Below are 21,335 nucleotides of genomic sequence, written 5' to 3' on the forward strand. Positions count from 1 at the left end.
GTCTGCATAAAATATTCAGATAAACATGATGTTACATCAATTCACAGAAAAAATAATTTGCACTGAATCCATCTGCTGACAGCAGTATCATATCTATCAGCAGTATGTTTATATTCAGTATTGGAAATGACATACAAGTCTGACAGGCACACTACAACAACCAAACCTTATGCAAGGTAACAGAGTGAAATGCATTCCTGAAAAACAGTAAAGCTAAGCAAAAAAATATTTTACATTCAGTTTTTATATTTAAGTAAAATTAAGTACATTAAAAATTTACTTTTAGTCCTACTGAGCTGATTAGCCACATGTAGCTAGTGACTACCACACTAGATACCACAGATATAGAAATGAGAAAAGCACCAAAAGGCTTACAGTTTTGATTCTATTTCTCTTTTATTTGATGTAACCTCCAGGACTTAGAACTTATCTGAGTTTTTTTGGTTTTTTTTTTTGCATCTTTACTTCAAGTAAAACAGTAAAAAATTATAAACGGTGTTTGTTCTGTACAGAACTTCATGGAATATGTATTATGACCCACTCTAGCAAACATGGGCCAATCCTTAAAAAACTATATCCCTAAAACCAGTCTTCAAGGTTATCTCATTAAACGCCTTTTAAACAGCAACATGCTGATAAAAGTTTAACTGGCTTTCCAAAACAACAACAACAAAAAACCTTTATCTATATAAAGGATGTACATAATTTACAGATGATAAAAAACACATACAATATTCTATTGTAAGTTCCATATAGCCAATTGATTCTCATGGAAGACTTTTGTTGACTTTTGCCGAACTCTTGTATCTGTAGCCAACCTGTGGTGGCAATTTGACCAAGATTTTACAAATGGTGTTGCATCCCAATCTGCTAATTCCTTCCCCAATAAATTTATTGTCATTAAATCTGATACATGATCTATTGTTAAACTATTTCTCACCCTTGTACAAATTATGTTCATTAAATTGAAACCTCTTTCAGCTTCAGCACTATTGATTGCAATGGTGCTAACTATCTTTCTAGCTTTTTGTATAGTTGGAGGAATTGAAACATTGTTTGATTTTATATTGTTGTTTACAAATTCCCGAAAATCATTCAAATCAACTTCATATTTTAAAATTTCACACAAATGAAATAATTTTTTTTCACCAGCTATCCACGGTGAAGTTATTTCTTCATAAGGCCAGGTAGAAGGTTCTAGCAAATCAAGGTAATCAAAAATACTTTCATCATGGTTTCGCTCAGATAAAAGGCGTAGATTCATGTGCTGAATTATATTGTCTAGTAAGATATTCCTAGGAAGAGCATTAAATTTATTGTTTTTATTAAATGGAATATCTTTAAACTTATCTGACTTGATTAAATCTTCAATTTGAGATTCATACTTTCCAGTACGAATTTTTAAATTTTCCAAAGCTCTTATGGTACATTTGATCAATTTTTGTGCTTTCTGAATATTGGTTGATCTTGACTGTAATGCAGTTGAAAGTACTGAAAATTCTTCAAGGATGTCAATCATTAAACCAAGGTCTTGTAAAAAATTAATGTTGGCTAATCTCTTTGCCAAACCAGAGTAAGAATGAGAAAAATGAACATATAATACAGGATACGCATGCCATATAGCAGTAGCAGCTTGTAAACGACATGCTGCCCATTTTGGTCCCATAACCCGACCAATTTTAATAATTTCAGTTTCAAGTTCTTTAGCTACAGTTCCTAGAAGCTTGGTTTGATTTTTATTAGGTTGATGATAAACAGAATAAATTTTATCAAGAAATATTTTTAAATGATTAATTTGTTTTATTTCAGATATAGAATCATCAAGTGACAATTGCAATCGATGATTTAAACAGTTCCAAATGATGATTTCAGGAAAATTTTCTAACAATTTTGTAGTTACTCCAGACTTTCTTCCCAGAATTGTATTAGCACCATCAGAACAAAATGCAATTAGATTTGCTTTCAAATAATCATCTGTAAAACCACAATCATTTAAAGTAGTCAATAATGTATTGATAATATATTCTGCTGTAGTTGACACCAATTCTTTTAAAGCAACAAATAACATAACAGGTGCAGAAGCTGACTGAATTGTGCACTGGAGATAGATCACTAGAGTGCTTTTCTTTGAAACTGTAGATGCCTCGTCAATTATGATACAGATTTTGGCATTCTCTTCTATAATATTCGTAAATATCTTCATTTTCATTTCTTTTGCAATATGTTCTGCTATTCTTGTTGCACTGTAACGTGTATTTAAACAATTTACCTCTCCGTTTTTTTCCTGTAATTCCATTGCCCCCTCAATATCAGATAAAGGTCTATTATGTTTTACTAAACTGTAAACAGTATTGAAAACTTTTACAGTAGCATCGATGTTTTTATTATTTTGTTTATGTACTAAATTAGAAATTGAATCATTAGCTGATTCCTTTAACAAATCCTGAATTTTACCATGAGCTTTAGAAACATCATGTTCCCTAATTTTTTTTCGTAGAGAAGCTTGTCTAGTAGTTTTATTACTGCCATTAGGGGTTACTAAATATGCAATCCATTCCTTGGACACATGAACATGTTTTTCTGCTTTCGATCCTAAATGCCGAACTGTTGAACAATCCTTACATCCTAATTTACCTTCTTTTATTTCAAGCCATTTGTACTGTTCTGTAAACATAAATGCTTGTTTTTCATTCCAACAATCTGGAAGCACAAGATTATCTATTTCTTCCTTTGATGAACATGATGGTATTTCTTCAATGACTGGCTGTTCAATATACTTGAAATCTGGTTCCTTTGCCTTAGACAATCCACAATGATTTTTGCTCACTTCATTACTTTCTGTGTCTGTTTTCACCTTCTTCACTTTTAAAAAATGCAAAAAATCACCCTGTCGTTTTGGCATTTTAGGAAACAGAATCTGAAAAATAATTTTATATATGTAAGTAAAATTCATAACATTTTAAGGTTCAAAATAAAAAGTTAACTTAGTGAATCTTAATCTAATTTTGGAAATAAATTTTAAACTTAAATATTTAACCTGATTTTCAGCTTGTATCTATAACATTAATATGATGTGGGTGGGCGTGGTGGCTCACGCATATAATCCCAGCACTTTGGAAGGCTGAGGTGAGCAGATCATGAGGTCAGGAGTTCGAGACCAGCCTGGCCAACCCCGTCTCTACTAAAAATACAAAAATTCGCCAGGTGTGGTGGCATGTACCTGTAGTCCCAGCTACTCGGAAGGCTGAGGCAGAAGAATCACTTGAATCTCAGGAGGTGGAGGCTGCAGTGTGCTGAGATCACACCACTGCACTCCAGCCTGGGAGACACAGCAAGACTCCATCTCAAAAAAAAAAAAAAAATTTATATATAATATAAATATAAATAAATATAATATATAAATATATATTATATTTATTTATATTTATATTATATATAAAAGTTATATATTTATATAATATATATTTATATTTATAGATTACATATATTTATAAATTTATATTTATATATTATATATTTATATATAAATATACATATTTTAATATATTTATACATATTTATATATACATGCATATATTTTTATATATACATAATTATACATATTTATATATGAATATACATATTTTTATATGAATATGCATATTTATATATATTTATATACATACATATATATATATGTATATACACAACTTGCTATTTCTTGAAAAACCCACTATCAGTTTTTAAAATTCTACAGCCAACAATAGTTTCACAAAATCTGACTATGAATTATTATCATCCAAATCAGCAAAAACGCTGGTCACGAGATTTACAAATGAGTATACTATTTGCACCTCTTCATACCAAAATCCTCCCATGCTCAAGTCCCTTGTATAAAAAAGTTATTTGCACTCAACCTATGAATATCCTCCTATATACTTTAAGTCATTTCTAGATTATTTTTAATACCTAATATAATGTAAATACCATAAAATAGTTTTTGTAATGTGTAGTTTGTTAATGTGCATTTTTTTATTATTGTACTTATTATTTAAAAAATATTTTCCATTTGCAGTTGGCTGAATCCACAGATGTGGAACCCACAGGATATGAAGGGCTGACTGCAGTATCGATATAAAGGGCGGATAATATTTTCAATTACATTAGCGAATAAGATGAAACAATACAGACATATATTAGAGTTTCACTCATCAATAACATTACCATCTTTCTGAACTAGTGAAGAGTTTCGAATTTTTTTTTTTTGAGACAGAGTCTCACTCTGTTGCCCAGGCTATACTGCAGTAGTGCAATCTTGGCACACTGCAATCTCTGCCTCCCAGGTTCAAGTGATTCTCCTGCCTCAGCCTCCCAAGTAGTTTGGACTACAGGAATGCACCACCACACACAGTTAATTTTTGTATCTTTGGAAGAGATTGGGTTTCACTTTACTGGGCAGGCTGGTCTCGAACTCCTGACCTCAAGTGATCCGCCAGCCTTGACCTCTGGAAGTGAGGGGACTACATATGTGAGCCACTTTGCCTGGCCGAGGTTTGGAATACTGCAAACCAACTTCCTCAATTTTTTGTATTTTATATAGTTTAGCAGAGACACATCATACTTTGAAATTTAACCTGCATTAACATTTTATCTTTCACTTCAAGTTTAATCAACAAATAATAAATCAAACTCTGGTTTGTATTTTACTGATCATAATGGGATATGTTCTATCATCACGCTGCAGCAGCACTATGTATTAATAGTATTTCTATCAACAGATGCAAATAACCTCAAGTGCACAGATAGTAGGAAATGATATTATTAAGTATTACCTTAAATACAATGATCATTTATGTACTTGTGTGTTTATATACTTTAATTTTTAATAACTGCTATGTTTACAATCAGCTCACAAAATTCCTGAAAGTTTAACAATTAGTTTTGGTTTTTTGGTTTTTTTTTTTTTTGAGATGAAGTCTTGCTCTGTTGCTTAGGCTGGAGTGCAATGGCATGATCTCGGCTCACTGCAACCTCCATCTCCCAGGTTCAAGCATTTCTCCTGCCTCAGCTTTCCAAGTAGCTGGGATTACAGGCACATGCCACCACACCCAGCTAATTTTTTGTACTTTTAATAAATATGGGGTTTTGCCATGTTGCCCAAGCTGGTCTCAAATTCCTGACCTCAGGTGATCCAACTGCCTCAGCCTCCCAAAGTGCTGGGATTACAGGCGTAAGTCACAGCGCCTGGCCAACAATTAGTTCTTATGATACAGTTCAAGCCACCTCCAACACACTATTGCACTTAATAAGAAAACTGAGAGGGCCGGGTGCGGTGGCTCATGCCTGTAATCCCAGCACTTTGGGAGGCTGAGGCGGGTGGATCACGAGGTCAAGAGATCAAGAACATCCTGGTCAACATAGTGAAACCCCGTCTCTACTAAAAATACAAAAAATTAGCTAGGCATGGTGGCGCATGCCTGTAATCCCAGCTACTCAGGAGGCTGAGGCAGGAGAATTGCCTGAACCCAGGAGGCAGAGGTTGCGGTGAGCCGAGATGGCGCCATTGCACTCCAGCCTGGGTAACAAGGGCGAAACTGCGTCTCAAAAAAAAAAAAAAAAGAAAAGAAAACTGAAAAAATAGAAATATAATGTTCTTACATTACTATGATAGGTGGTAGGCTTTTCATCATCACCACAGACCAGATCAGTGTATTCAAGAACAGGTCTCGATAGTCCTTCCTAAAAAGGAAGTGAGCAAATTTACAAATCATGAACAATTATTTAAAGTAAAATTATATTTAACAATCAGTGGGAGTTTTTTTAGTTGGAATTGGCAAAGATTCCTCAGAAAATCTTGCAAGTGGCACAGAATAATTAGAAACAAAAGGGTCACGGGGCTGGGAGCAGTGGCCCACACCTTAATCCTAGCACAGAAGTTCAAGATCAGCCTGGGCAACACAGTGAGACCCCAACTCTCCAAAAAAAAAAAAAAAAAAAGATAGGTGCAATGGTTCACATCTGTAATCCCAGCTACTTGGGAGGCTGAAGTGAGAGGATCACTTAAACCCAGGAAGTTGGGACCACAGTGAGCTATAATTGTGCCATCCCATTCCAGCCTAGATGAAAAAGCAAGACAGTCTCAAAAAAGAAAAAAAAAAAAAAAAAAAAAAAGAGGCATGGGAAAAGATTCAGAGTACATAAATATGTAGTAATATTCTTGCTAGTAAAAAGGAAAAAAAAAATGCAATAATGACAAAACCCAAATAGCCTAAATCTATATAGAGGAATAAAACCATGTAGATTCCTTTCAAAATGGGAAATAGCACAGGCATTGTATTAAAAAGATACAGGTTTCAGCTAGGCACAGTGCCAGTCTAGGTTGCTCAGGAGGCTGATGCAGGAGGATCACTTGAGCCCAGGAGTTCAAGTCCAGCCTGGGCAACATAGTGAAAAACCCACCCCCTGGCCTGACCTCACACAAAAAAAGAAAAGACAACAGATTTCATGGTACAATTTTTGTTTAACTGAAATGGTTATCAGTGATCTCTTAGATATCCGAGTTCAAAACAATGGAGTTCTTTGATAACCATGCTTTATCCTCCACATCACTATACAGCCAAATATCAAACTCTGAATCTTCTTCATCCTTTCTTACATACACACTACCCTCATCATAGACCAGGCCATAAATGCCATAGTCAAAAGCCTAGATTTTATTCTATAGGCCAAGGAATCAATAAATAATATCAAGATGGGAACATCATTACAGCTGTTTCAAGGTTAACCACATAGGAGAGTATGTGGGAAGAATGCAAACAAGATAATCAATCTAGACAAATGGTAATGTGGTACAAAAACAGAGTGATGGCAAAGAGAAAGTAAACTTCTCTGTATATGTACTGTATTTTAATAAAATTTACATGAAGATAAGAGCTCTTTTTGTATTCCCAAATCTTTTATCATTGCTTTCTTTCAGCATATTGTTTATTTTGGAGGTTAGGTATGTGATGAAACACAAAGAGGATTCTGTGCCACATGCAGAATGAAGGCAGGATAATCAAGGTTTATATGAAAAGGCTAAGGAATTCAAATCAGAATATATTAAGAAGTAACAAACTTTAAAAAAAAAAATCTGAAGAACTCACAGAGAACTATACCCAGCAGCATTGCATTTTTATTGGATGTTACTATAAAAAACACAGAGAAATAAGCATATCCTGGTAGAGCCCAGTACAGGTTGGGGTTACAAAGGAAAGTTGTCTCTGAATGCATGTTAAAGTACAATTAAGTTATCATTGTCTTTTAGGTGGCACCACTGAAATGCAACAGGGATGTTTCACCACATTCTTTCTGGTACTGCAATTACACTGACAGCATGTAAATCACTTCTCCATATAAAAGCTGTCAAACCTTCAATCCTCTATTTTGAACAGGGTTAAAGGGTTCTATCACGCTGGATATACAAAACATTGTATGAACGGACGAAGAAAGATTTCTATATTTAAAGCAAGAGTTTTAAACCTCAGCTAAACACAAGCCTATATTTTAACACAGAACTTAAAATATAATGATTTATTCCTCAGGATATTACACAAACCTATACCTATTTACTTTTCCAAACTTAATTTTATAGATCCCTTCTATATTTCTCAATGGCACATGCATCATGAATCAGACATGTGTCACTTCTACATACAGTTGCACAAAAAACTCAAGATCATCCCAATCATTCCTGTTTTTATACCAGTTAGGAGAAACCAAAATTATTTTTCCTAAAGACTCATGAAATTCTCTTCCCAAATGTTTCTTGTTACAAAAACAGACACCATTGCTCTTCGACTTTGAGTTATGTTGCTTACTCATCACAACAGTGAGGCAGAGTCAGCATACAACCACCCTTGGCACCAGCAATATTTATAAAGGTTCCAAATGTCAGGAACAAAATATACACAAATAATGGGGAAAAATGTCCAGAAAGTGACAAGGTAAAGAAATTCTACACAAAACAAGAAAAACAATGACGATGTTTAGGGAGGAAATTTTAATTTAAAAAACAAGTAACTTACAAACTCACCCTAAACCTACAAAAACTAAAAAACACAAAAACATTAGACACCATTAAAGAAAAATTCTACAGCTTGAATACCAAACTGCAAGTAAATACAGCATTCCAAAAGAGGAGTTTGGGACAGAAGTATTTTCTGCCTAGCGAGCTGAGATACCACTTTACGCAGAGCTTTTCTAAAACTCCAATCATTATGGATGAAAATCACACCAAAATATATCATAAAACACTCCCTTCTGCTTGAGAAACCAAAGCTTTACAAAGTGTGCTCAGAAATCCCTCTGTACCTGCATTTGTCCGAAAATGAAGATTCCCTAGGCCACACCTTGAAATTCTGATTCGGTAGTCTGGAGTGGGGTCCAGCAATCTGCCTGTATACATTTACTAAGGCTTAAAAAGTATTGTCCCAGGCTGGGCGCGGTGGCTCACGCCTGTAATCCCAACACTTTGGGAGGCCGAGGTGGGTGGATCACGAGGTCGGGAGATCGAGACCATCCTGGTCAACATGGTGAAACCCCGTCTCTACTAAAAATACAAAAAATTAGCTGGGCGTGGTGGCGCGTGCCTGTAATCCCAGCTACTCAGGAGGCTGAGGCAGGAGAATTGCCTGAACCCAGGAGGCGGAGGTTGCGCTGAGCCCAGATCGCGCCATTGCACTCCAGCCTGGGCAGCAAGAGCGAAACTCCGTCTCAAAACAAAACAAAACTACTGTCCCAAAGGGAAGAAACCCAGAAAAATAAAGCATGTTCCCAGTGATGTAGGATTCTGCCTTATGAGCATCAATCGTACTATGCTGTAACATCATGACCTCAGAGCTCTGTGAAATCTTCAAGCTATTCGCCTTCATGTTAGCAGCAGCATAACGCTAAGACTCTGGGCTCTCACAACCCTTCCTGTTTTCTCTGTCCTCGCTCATCATTAGCAGCTCCTTCCTCCATGACGCCTTTAGAAGTTACTCTTTGCTCCATTTCAAAACAGCGTCTTAGAGGCCAGTGTTTTATCTTAAGTCTACAGGAAAGGCAGGGGGCGAGACTAAGGGAACAGCAGGTTCTTTAGGCCGTGCTCTTTATCATGGCTACGGGGGTGGCTCTGACGCCTCTTTTGGTAAATTTCCCAATCCTGTGCCATGCTCCATAGTGTCCAGTATGCATCAGACACTCACACATCAAATGACCAGGTGAGGTCAAAGCACATCGCGGCCCACCGCAGTCTTTAACTCTGGGAGAAACCCAATCATCGCTTGCTACTTACACTGACAAACTGAATGTCGTCCTCGTTTTCATCCGTGGTTGACTCCGATGCCTCAGGGCCGGCTGGAGGGACAGATTCTATTATCTATAAAAACAAGCCAAAACACGCTTATCTATTCAGCCACACAATTGGAGGAAGAGAGCTTTTCCGAAAGAACAACTTAAAACAAAGCGCTCTCGAGGAAAACGAACCGAGCACAATGCCACGCAAACCCCAGGAGGAGCGGAGCTCGGAGTCGGCTCTGGCCGCCGCGTGCGCGGAGCTGCAGGAACCCAACGCCGAAAACGCGTTCCCAGCCTCTCAGAATTCCCCCGATCAACTCCAGGAGGAGGGGCGCAAGCTCACCGCCGCAGGGCACCCTGCCTTCACACGTCGCTCTCACGGGCCCAGCCGCGGCCACAACGAACGCCGGGGCCCGTGCGGGGGGCCGGGCGGCCATTGTTGCTGCGGGTTCCTCGCTCCGACACGCACCAGGCCCCGGAGCGGGGCTCGGCCCACGACGCTGAAGAGGTATCGCCCCGAGGCCGCGGCGGAGCACCAGGCCTCAGACCGCAGGAAACACAAACCCTTCGCGGTTCGCCTCTGAGAACGCCGGGGCCCTCACTCGACTACTCACCTCCGACCCCGGCTCTCCCATTTCTCCGACGGCCGCGCTGACAGCACCACCGCTCCTGCTGTCCCTGCCGCCGCGGCCGCCACGACTCCCCTTCCCGCCCTGCACCGCCTCGCGCTACCGGGACCCGCCCCTGAGGAAGCGCCCTCGCCACCGGCGTTAAAAGGAGAAAACCGCTTCATAGGAGGAGCGGCCCTCACTGGCCCGCTATCCCCCGGAGCCTCCTTCCGCCATTCCCGGGCTTCCCGCCCCGCGCCGCGCAGGATGCTGGGATAGCAGTCCCGATCCTCCGCGCGACCGCCGCGCGCTGAGTGAAGGATGGGAAAGGACTGTGAGCTCCAGCGCAGGGGCCTCTCTTCGCTGTTGCTCTAAAATGAAAGCCAAGTTCTTTCTCTTGCCTTTTTCACAGCCAAATATTAGTCTATGTAATAAATCAATGGTGATTTTAAAAAAATTTGTCTGTGACGTGCCCACAAATTGCCTTACCAAAATCGTGGCTCACCCTTTTATTTTATTATTTATACACATATGATTTTAAACGTGAAGTTTATGAAAGCAAATTTTAACAGAGAACGTTCTTTTAAAGCTTTTCTTTTTTACATCTGTCAGCTTAGGACCACCTGTTATTGACAAGACTGTAGTCCCAGAAAATCACCTTTATGGTTTTGACCCTGACCTTCAATACACAAAATTATACTACAGAGGAGCTATGAGGCATCTAACTATACAAAGGAAAACACAGACTAAGATTTTAAGGAAGGGTAGAGTTGGTAAAATTTAAGTGAAGTAGTGTTTTGATAGGTTCGAAACCGTATAGGGCTGTGTGTAAAGGGTTCAACATCACATATGGACTGCACAGTGAGCCAAGGGTCTTGTTAACTTCAAAACTACAAAGTTAACACATGCAGAGTGTTGTGCTCAGAAACCCCTCCCTATGTGTAGCTGTGCACTATGCGTGTGGCTTTATTTCTGGGTACTGTATTCTGTTCCATTGGTCTATGTATCTGTTTTTATACCAGTACCATCCTGTTTTGGTTACAAGAGATCTGTAGTAGAATTTGAAGTCAGGTAATGTGATTCCTCCAGTTTTGTTCTTTCTGCGGAGGTTAGCTTTTGCTATTATTATTGGTCTTTTGTGGTTCCACATAAATTTTAGAATTGTTTCTTCTATTGTAATAACCTACCCTGGGCTAGCATGACTGACTCCATTTTACCTGTAAACTCCAACGTGGCTTCCCCCTCCTTACCACAGCTCCTTTGGATGCATAACTGAGTCGTGCTGCACTTAGAAGCCTTGAAGCCTACTGTTCCTAACACTTGTAACCATTGTAACCGCATCCTGCTTGGCGTACCTCCTCCCTCCTATTGTAAGAAAAAAGTTTCCCCTTGATGATTGTGTAGAAGAAGCCTGATCGCTCCCCTTCTTGGACCACCTGTGCTGGAAGCCCCTTCCTCTAACCTGCTTTTCTGCTTCTGTAAAATTCCGCTTCAGCTAGTTACTCCCCTCCCCTACCTAAATCAAGGTATAAAAGATAATCAGGCCATTTCCTTGGGGCGGAGAGAATTTTGAGCATTAGCCATGTCTTGGTCACTGGCTAATAAAGCACTCTTCATTTGGACCTCAGAGCGTGGCGCGTTCCTTCTAACTCGCTCAGTTACAACACTATTTCTGTGAAGAATGTCACTGGAATTTTTATGGGGATTGGATTGAGTTTGTAGATTGTTTGGGGTAGTATGGGCATTTTTTTTTCTTTTTTATAGAACTTTATTTTTTATTTCAGTAGATTTTTAGGAAGCAGGTGGTGTTTGGTTACATGCATGTTACATGCATAAGTTCTTTAGTGGTGGTTTCTGAGATTTTGGTGCACCCATAACCCAAGTACATTGTACATTGTACAATGTGCCCAGCAGCTTTAATCCCTCACCCTTTCCCGCCTCTTCCCCTGAGTGCCCAAAGTCCTATGTATCATTCTTATGCCTTTGTGTCCTCATAGCTTAGCTTCCACTTATGACTGAGAACATACGATATTTGGTTTTCCATTCCTGAGTTATATCGCTTAGAATAATAGTCTCCAGTTCCATCTAGGTTGCTGTGAATGGCCTTATTTTGCTCCTTTTTATGGCTGAGTATACACACACACACACACACACACACACGCACAAACTGATGATTTTTTTCCAGAGTTAAAGACTATGGTGGGCCATTATATAATTTTACCTCACCTGGTCATTTAACTTATGTTTGAGTGTCTAATACATACTAGACACTATGGAGCATGGCACGGGATTGGGAAATTTACCAAAAGAGGTATCTGAACCACCCCCAGTAGCCATCACAAAGAGCATGGCCTAAAGAACGTGCTGTACACTTAATCTCGCCCCCTGCCTTTCATGTAGACTTAAAATCAAATGCTGGCTTCTAAGACGCTGTTTTGAAATAGAGCAAAGAGTAACTTCTAAAGACGAAGTCTTGCTCTGTCACCCAGGCTGGAGTTCAGAGGTGCAATCTCGGCTCGCTTCAACCTCCACCTCCCAGATTCAAGTGATTCTCCTGCCTCAGCCTCCTGAGTAGCTGAGATTACAGGCACCCACCACCACCCATGGCTAATTTTTGTATTTTTAGTGGAGACAGGATTTCGCCATGCTGACCAGGCTGGTCTTGAACTCCTAACCTCAAACTATCCACCCACGTCGGCCTCCCAAAGTGCTGGGATTACAGGTGTGAGCCACCACAGCCAGCCCCTTTGGATAAACTTTCTATCCCTGTCTCTCTCTTTAGCTTTTCTTTAAGGCAAATATCTCTGAGATGTGCACTTTTGAGGCTATTTTCTAGATCTTGTAGGTGTGCTTCATTCTTTTTTATTCTTTTTTCTTTTGGCTTCTCTGACTGTATATTTTCATGGAACTTGTCTTCAAGTTCACTTTTTCTTTCTTCTGCTTGATCAATTCTTCTACTAAGAGAATTGTGATTTCCCATGTGGCAACCCACTGCACTGGCTGAAGCAGCTGAGCTGAGATTCATGGCACTTTTTTGCCTGGGAATCTCCTGGCCTGGCTCCCTGTTTCAGTCCCCCTTTTTAATCAGATGAATGGGTGACTCTGTCTCCCAGGAGCTCCAATCGCCAGCTAAAATGGTGCTCGGACCCATGTATTTTGTGTGGAGAAGTGCTGCACCAGGGCGCTGGCAAAAGAGCCGTGCCAGTAAAACAGCCATGCCGGCCAAACCAGCCACACTGGCCACCCATGGGGCTCCTCCACCTGGGAATTTCATGGTCTGTGGGCAATAAAAATCCATCTGGAAATGTGGCATCCACTCAACCTCCGTGCTTTCGCTGGGAGCTGCAAACCTGAGCTGCTCCTAATCAGCTGTTTTTATTTCTGCTTCCTCAACCTCTCTCCCCTCACACTTTTTCTGGAGTCTAAAATTTACCTCTTTGGATACCAAAGTTTTTGTTCTTCCTTCATTGTTACAAAATCTGTGTGTCTCATTTCACTAACTATAACCTCATATTTTTTCCCCAATTATTTCCCACTTTCACCCAGAGCTTTTGGCAAGAGGATTTGGGTGTTAGAGGGAGAAAAATATTTTCATAGAAAAGCACTTTTAGACAACTTAACCAGAATTAAGTCTGATATCTCCTAGGCTCCCTTAATCCAGGCTGTAGGAAAAAGAATAATGAAAAAGAACAATGCATGAAGCCAGGTCAAAGCAAGATCCTGAACGTTCAAAAATTTCAAAATAGATGCGTATAATTTCTCAAACCTTTTGTTCCAATCATATTTAGTGGCAGCCTAGTAAAGATAATCCCATTATGAGGACACCCCATTATAATCATATTGTGGGGACAACAATCAAACTACTGAGGAATATATAACGGGGGAAAAAGTAACATAAATAGAGTCATGTGATCAGCTCACTGTTGAGTAACTTCTGCCATGAAAGTTACAAATTGTCAGACTGCAAATAGTCTAGAAAGCCAAACACAAAAATTCAATAGCAATAATGTATCTTCAAGAGGTAGTTGAAAGTCTGATGATTTTCAGTCAGTGAAAAATGGGGACAGATGGGACAGGGAGGGAAGGACTCCAAGCCATGTGTCCTTTCCCACCTGAAGCTTTCAGCAGGAATTGTAAATCTGGCAGGCACTTATCCCTGAAATCTGAGCAGTGTTTGCTCTTGCCTGGATGTTTTTCTCCCATACGTGTGCTGATCAGACTCAATGGCAAGGCAGAGCCTCTGCAGATCCCTGGAGTTCTTTGGTCTCTCCTCTCTGGTGGTCTTCTCTGTGTGCTCTAGCTACCTTGGCTTCCCTGGACTCTTAAGCCCATCTCCTTAATTTAGGGAGACCACCAGGCTATTCTGGGTTTCTCTTCCTTTCTTGTTGGCTTAGAAACTTCCTCCAAGAAAAAGCTGGGTCAATTTTAAGGTTTTCTGTCTTCTGAGGATCACTGTCCTTGAATGATTGACATGCAATATGTTGAGGGCTGTGTCATATATTTTATATAGTGTTTTAGTTCTTTCAGTTGGGAGGGCAAATCCAGTCCTCAATAGTTCATCTTGATCCAAATCCAAACTCTTAGTTTAATGGTTTTCTGCCTGGAAATGAGTACTTCTTTCCTTCTGGTAGGCCTTTACTGTGTGGAGTTGAGCCCGTCTAATTAGGAGGTGGGTGAGGTGTGGAATGTATTGCTGTCATGTTTCTCTCACTGCACATCAGGCTTCAGATTCCTCTGTGCTTAGGCTGGGGGCTGGCTTACTAGAGGGTTTATCTCAACGTCTACTCCAACCTCAAACTTCAGATCTTCTCTTTTTGGTGTTCCTTAGAAGGGGTCTCTTCCCCAAATTCTTGCTGCTCTCCTAGCAGTCCAGGAGTAGATTGCCCTGATCTGTTATTTGATGTTTGTTTTTTTTTTAGACAGGGTTTTGCTCTGTCACCTAGGACGGAGTGCAGTGGCATCACAGCTAACTGCAGCCTTAACCACCCAGCCACAATTGATTCCCCCACCTCAGCCTTCCAAGAAGCTGGGACCATACCATCATGCCCGGGTAATTTTTGTATTTTTTTATAGAGACAGGGTTTCACCACATTGCTCAGGCTGGTCTTGAACTCTTGAGCTCAAGGATCTGCCCACCTTGGCCTCCCAAAGTGCTGGGATTACAGGGATGAGTCACCACACGTGGCTGACAGGTGGCTTTCTCTATTCCTTTAAGACTATCTGAGGTGATGTGTCCCTGAGTCTCAGGGTGAGGACTTCCCAATGATCCAGTTTGCCCCCAGCTATAGCTAGGAGTCTAACAAATGTCCTGTTTCCCTACAGGGTAATTGCTTTTTTCTTTTTCTCTTTCCTACAATGGGGTTTCACTAGGGCTCTGAAGAGTGCCTAGTGACTTAGTTTCATACCCTTTTCCCAGCGGCTAAAGATATTTGTTTCATAGAGATACAGGGAAGAGGGATCCATTGGAGGGGCTTCTTTCCTTTTCTACAGCAGCTTCTGTTTGCTCCCTCCCCCAACCTTGTTCACCATTCTCCCGCCCCACCCCATCTGCTCCATAAGAGATGCTTTCTCATCACTGTCACTGCCTCCAAGAAAAGGAAAAACAAAGCCTGGATGACAGTACGTTTGTTTACAGAAGTGCCTACTAAGTATTTTAAGTCCACTGTTGAGACTTGTTGCTCAGATACAAAGATTTCTTACAAAATATTACTGCTCATTGACAATGCGCCTGGTTATCTAAGAGCTCTTAGAAAGATGTAGAAAAAGATTAACGTTGTTTTTCATGCCTGCTAAAACAGCATCCGTTCTTTAGCTCATGAATCAAGGAGTCACTTTGACTTCCGAGTCTTATTATTTAAGAAATACATTTCTGGCTGGGCGCCGCGGTAGCTCATGTCTGTAATCCCAGCACTTTGGGAGGTCTAGGCAGGTGCATCACTTGAGGTCAGACATTCAAGACCAGCCTAGCCAACATGGTGAAAACCCATCTCTACTGAAAATACAATAACTTAGCTGATCTAGGTGGTGGGTGCCTGTAATCCCAGCTGCTTGGGAGGCTGAGGCAGGAGAATCACTTGAATCTGGGAGGCAGAGGTTGCCATGAGCCGAGATTACCCCATTGCACTCTAGCCTGGGCGACAAGAGCAAAACCCAGTCTCAGAAAGAAAGAAAGAAAGAAAGAAATACATTTTATAAGACTATAGCTGCCATCAAGAGTGATTCCTTTGATGGATCTGGGCAAAATAAATTGAAAATCTTCTCAAAAAGATTCACTATTCTAGATACTATTATCATATATGATTTATGGGAGGAGGTCAAAATATCAACATCAGCAAGAGTTGACTCGAACTGAGTTTGAGGGTTTGGGACTTCAGTGAAGGAAGTCACTGAAGATGTGGAGGAAATAGCAAGAGTTAAATTAATTCTAGAGTTAATGCTAATTTAGTTCTAATCTTAGTTAGAATTAGATATGGAGCTTGAAGATGGAACTGAATTGCTGTAATCTCGTAATAAAGCCTGAACAAATAAGGAGTTCCTTCTTATGGATAAGCAAAGAAAGCAGTTTTTGAGATGAAATCTATTCCTGCTGAAAACGCTGTGAACATTATTGAAATGACAACAAAGGATCCAGTATATTACATAAACTTAGCAAATGAAGCCATGTCAGAATTTAAGAGGATTGACTCTGATTTAGAAATAAGTCCCACTGTGGTTAAAATACTATCAAACAGCATCATATGCCATAGAGAAATCTTCCATGAAATAGTCCATCAATGTGGCAAACTTCATTGCTGTCTTATTTTGAAAAATTGCCACAAGTACCTTAACCTTCTGTAACCAACATTTTGATCAGTCAGCAGCCATCAATAGACACAAGTCCACCCACCAGCAAAAAGATTACAAGTCATTGAAAGCTCTGATAATTGTTATCACTTGTAAGTAATAAAAATTTTTCTGGTTGTTTGGTTGGTTTGTAGAAAAGGGATCAGAGTCTCACTTTGCCATCCAGGCTGGTCTCAAACTCCTGGCTTCAAGTGATCCTCCCACCTTGGCCTCCCAAAGTGTTGAGATTATAGGTGTAAGTCACTACATCCAGTTGCAATAAAGTATTTTTAAGTTAAGATATGTACTTTTAAAAGACATAATTTATTGCACTATAGTATAGTGTAAACATAAATTTTTTTGCACCAGGAAGCCAAAACATTCATGTGGCTTGCTTTGTTGTGATATTTGCTGCATTACTGAGATCAGTAACTAAACCTGCAATATTTCCAAGGTATGTCTGTGTTCTTCAGATGTATCATTTTCTAGAGAACCCACATCATTTTCTGGCCTTCTCTGTTTCCTTTTTGTAATCAAGTGCTTGCTCCTGAGGGGCATATTAATAAATGCACAAATTGGCTTAAATCATGGAAACTGAGACTTTGAGTCTCAGACTCGGTGGCTCACGCCTGTAATCTTAGCACTTTGGGAGGCCAAGGCAGGTGGGCTGCCTGAGCTAAGGAGTTCGAGACCAGCTTGGGCAACACGGTGAAATCCTATCTCTACTAAAAATACAAAAAATTAGCCAGGCATGGTGGCATGCGCCTGTAGTCCCAGCTATTTGGGAGGCTGAGGCAGGAGAATTGCTGGAACCTGAGAGGTAGAGGTTGCAGTGAGCCAAGATCACGCCACTGTACTCCAGCCTGGGTGACAGAGTGAGACTCCACTCCACCTACCAAAAAAAAAAAGAAAAAAGGAAAATATGAGCGAGCAGAAGACCCACGGAATCATTTCGCTTCTCAGCCTTTTGGCTAACCAAGTGAAAGACTGTCAGTGTAAGCTTATATGTATGGATACCTCAACAAAATAGCTGGCTTCCTATCTAATGATCCATCAGACAAAAGAAAAAACAAAAATTATAGATATTATACTAAGAGTGTCATGAGGAAACAGACACCAAAATAATAAAAATAATAAGGAATCGTGGGTGAAACAGATTTAGTATGGAAAATATTTCAAAAAGCAGGATGGCAGTAAAAAAAAAATTTCAGAGAGTTACAGGTAATTATCTTGGTCAGCTTGAGCTACTATAACAGAATATCATAGCCTGGATGGCATATAAACAACAGAAATTTATCTTTCATTGTCCTGGAGGCTAAGAAGTTCAAGGTCAAGGTGCCAGCAGATTCAGTGTCTGGTGAGGGCCTGCTTCCTGATTCGTAGACAGCTGTTTTTTTGCTGCGTTCTCCATGGCAGAAAAGGTGAGGGACCTTTCTGGGGCCTCTTTTGTAAGGGCACTAATTCCATCCATGAGGGCAGAACCTCTTAAAGACCCCACCTGCAGATAACCCCAACTTAGGAATTAGATTTTAAAGTATAATTTGCAGAGGGATGGGGGGTGAAATACAAGCATCCAGTCTACAGCAATACAGCATGCACATATAAGCCTATTACTTTATGATAAAAGAATAATCACTGAACAAGAAACAACTCTTGGAAATTAGAATTTTGATGGTGAATTAAATAATTTAATAGATGGGCTTGAAAATATATAATAAAATCTTCCAGAAAGCAGAAAAAAGAAAGAAGTAAGGAGATTAACAAATTATAAAGATAAGAAATCAACAGGATCAATATATTATCACTAAATTGACAAATTAATTGGAATACTGGAAATATCTGTCTTTATCTATATCTCTATATGTCCCTGGAATTAAAGGTCATAAGTATTCCATTTGAAAGGGTCCATCATGTGCCCAGTGCAATGAATAAAAAAGGATATGCAACAAAGCACCTTTCCATCAAATTCTACTATATTGGGGAAAGAGAAAATTAAAGGAGCCTCAGAGAGAATAAGGAAACATTTTCTGAATAAAACAATGAGAATTAGAATGACGTTAGTCTTCATCATATCATAGGGTTTCCAGATTTAGTAAATAAAAGTATAGGACACCCAGTTAAATTTGAATTTCATATGAGTAATGATTGAAGATAAGGTTATGCCAAATATGACATGAGATATACTTATAGTGAGAAATACTCATTTTTCTTCTGATTCTAATTTAGCTTAGCAGTCATCTTTACCAGCAATCCTGCAGTAGCAGCACTGGATCTAACTTTTCCATATGAATATGCAATTAGACTTTCATCTAAGAAACAAGAAAAAACAACACAGAGAAATAGAAACAGAACAATAGCAGTTAAAACAAAATACGCAGTCTGCTATTTTTAGCGATGTAATTGATGGAAAATCTGCAGAATCCAAAGACTTTTAAAAGTTGCTGTTAGAAGTTAAATTGGGCAAAAAATGCAAAGAGAATGTCAAGGTACTTCATGAATGGTATATCTCAGAGCGCATCAACAAAAGTATACTTCCTGAAAATGAAACTGTCTTTGCAAAAGTTCTAACAGTGAGAAAACTTTGACTGTGGAGGGGATCTGACATAATCTGCTCTATTTTGCTTCTAGCCTCCAAGCTGCCCTTGTTCATTCCTGGGCAAAGTTCAAGAAAAATATTTTAAGACATACATCTTCCATCTACCCTGCCAGCTACTTAAGTGTTCTTTTGGTTTATACCAAACTCCCAGAAGGGTATGAACCCTGCAGATATTTGCTTGCCCCGTGTAAAATTACTTTCACTGTGGGTAAACTTAGTGGTACGCCCTTGAGTTTTTATTGAAAATCATTGTTAGAAGAGATTTATGTGAATTAAGGTATGCTTAAACCCACCATGTGACAGATACCTAATATACACACACACTCATACATATATATATATATACATATTTATATACAGATACATGATATACATTGATATACCTCATTCAAATCTAAATTTTGTAAGTGGTATGATCCCTATTTTATAATTAACTAAACAGAGACAAATAAAACGGTGAAGTATTTTGTCCAAAGCTATGGTGTTTGGATGTGTCAGAAACAGAAGTAAAATCCAAGTCTATGCTATTTTTAGTCTGCAACAATAGCCAACATCTTCCACGTGTGCTATAAAACAAATGTGATTGTCCGTTGTAAAATTTTACATGGCCAGGCGCGGTGGCTCACACCTGTAATCCCAACACTTTGGGAGGCTGAGGCAGACGGATCACGAGGTCAAGAGATCGAGGTCATCCTGGACAACATGGTGAAACTCCGTCTCTACTAAAAATACAAAAATTAGCTGGTTGTGCACCTGTACTCCCAGCTACTCAGGAGGCTGGGGCAGGAGTATTGCTTGAACCCGGGAGGCGGAGGTTGCAGTGAGCTGAGATTGCACCACTGCACTCCAGCCTGGCAAGACTCCATATCCAAAAATTAAACTATGAAACTTATAAGTTTTACCTCAGAAACTCAAATTTAACTCAATCACAACATCTATATTAGCCAGTATAGTAGTTTCTTTGCAAGCTGATGCCAATATTTCTTCTTTTGGAAATCAAGGGTATATAAATAAACAAGTATAAATGCACACTCATACAAACATGAACACAGTCAAACACTATCAGAGGAATTGATATACACATATCGCTACTTAATACTAGTTGAAAAAGTGGTTAAGTGTCAAAAGATAGGTCTGGATACATTGCCACGATATTAAAGATGGGAAGAGGCGAGCTTGGTTTCTCGAGTTGCCCACTTAGCCCTCTTCCAAGTCGTACTTTCCTTCTTTCCTTTCCTTCCTCTCCTTACTGTTCTAAACAAAGCTTTTTGATAAACTTGCTCTCCTGCTCTGAAACTTGCCTCGGTCTCTTCTTCTGTTTTATGACCCTCAGTTCAAGTCTTTCTTCTGAAGAGGCAAAAACTGAGGTTACTGCAGACCCCTATGGATTCACCGGTAGCAATTCTGAAGATTCCTGTGTATACGTGTTAAATAAATTTGCAAGCTTTTTCTGCTATTGACCGATCTGCCTCACATTAGTGATGTAACTGCCCAGTGGGCTCACCTTGCCTGCTGCCTAGACGGAGCCGATTTGTCAAGACGAGGGAATTGCCATGGCCAAAGAGCAATTCACGGAGACCATGCTGTGTGGGAGACCAGAGTTTTATTATTACTCAAATCAGTCTCCCCAAGCCTTCGGGATCATTTAAAGACACTTTGGCAGGTATGGGCTCAGAAAGTGAAGAGTGCGGGATGGTCAGGTTGAAGATGAAATCTTTGGGATCAAAGTGAGTTCTTGCCGACTGCTGTTCCTGGGTGGGACTGCAGAACTGGTTGAGCCAGACTGTTGGTCTGGGTGGTGTTATCTGCTGCAATGTAATCCAGGCTCTACAAAATATCTCAACACTGATCTTAGGTTTTGCAATAGTCATGTTATTCCCAGGAACAATTTGGGGAGGTTCAGACTCTCGCAGCCAGAGGCTGCGTGGCCCCTAAACTGTAATTTCTAATCTTGTAGCTAATTTGTTAGTCCTACAAAAGCAGACTGGTCACCAGGCAAGAAGGGGTTTTTC

The 21,335-nt window shown here is 39.7% G+C and overlaps 1 protein-coding gene across 2 annotated transcripts; it reads right to left on the reverse strand.

The window, feature by feature from the left end:
- Positions 1 to 371: 371 nt before the first annotated feature.
- On the reverse strand, positions 372 to 10,189 carry KIAA1586 (KIAA1586 ortholog). 2 transcript variants are annotated; one of them, XM_039467928.2, is made up of 4 exons: positions 9,912 to 10,189; positions 9,296 to 9,379; positions 5,638 to 5,718; positions 372 to 2,917 (listed from the first exon to the last, which is right to left on the reverse strand). In XM_039467928.2, the coding sequence occupies exons 1-4, from the start codon at positions 9,930 to 9,932 to the stop codon at positions 737 to 739; spliced, it is 2,367 nt and encodes a 788-aa protein (XP_039323862.1). In that variant the 5' UTR covers positions 9,933 to 10,189; the 3' UTR covers positions 372 to 736. The 2 variants fall into 2 exon arrangements, with proteins under 2 accessions (XP_039323862.1, XP_010335436.1); XM_010337134.2 differs by lacking the exons at positions 5,638 to 5,718; positions 9,296 to 9,379; positions 9,912 to 10,189 and adding an exon at positions 3,221 to 3,305.
- Between the last annotated feature and the right edge of the window lie 11,146 nt (positions 10,190 to 21,335).

This window comes from Saimiri boliviensis, chromosome 4 (genome assembly GCF_048565385.1).
Source record: "Saimiri boliviensis isolate mSaiBol1 chromosome 4, mSaiBol1.pri, whole genome shotgun sequence".
Taxonomy (NCBI): domain Eukaryota; kingdom Metazoa; phylum Chordata; class Mammalia; order Primates; family Cebidae; genus Saimiri; species Saimiri boliviensis.

Bases quoted from the DNA above. Each gene is read 5' to 3' on its own strand.
- KIAA1586 (XM_039467928.2), bottom strand. From the start codon at position 9,932: ATGGGAGAGCCGGGGTCGGAG. The intron at 5,719-9,295 runs GTAAGTAGCAAG...CTTCCTTTTTAG, and splicing joins ACGACATTCAGTTTGTCAGT to GAAGGACTATCGAGACCTGT. The intron at 2,918-5,637 runs GTAAGAACATTA...ATTATTTTTCAG, and splicing joins CTACCACCTATCATAGTAAT to ATTCTGTTTCCTAAAATGCC.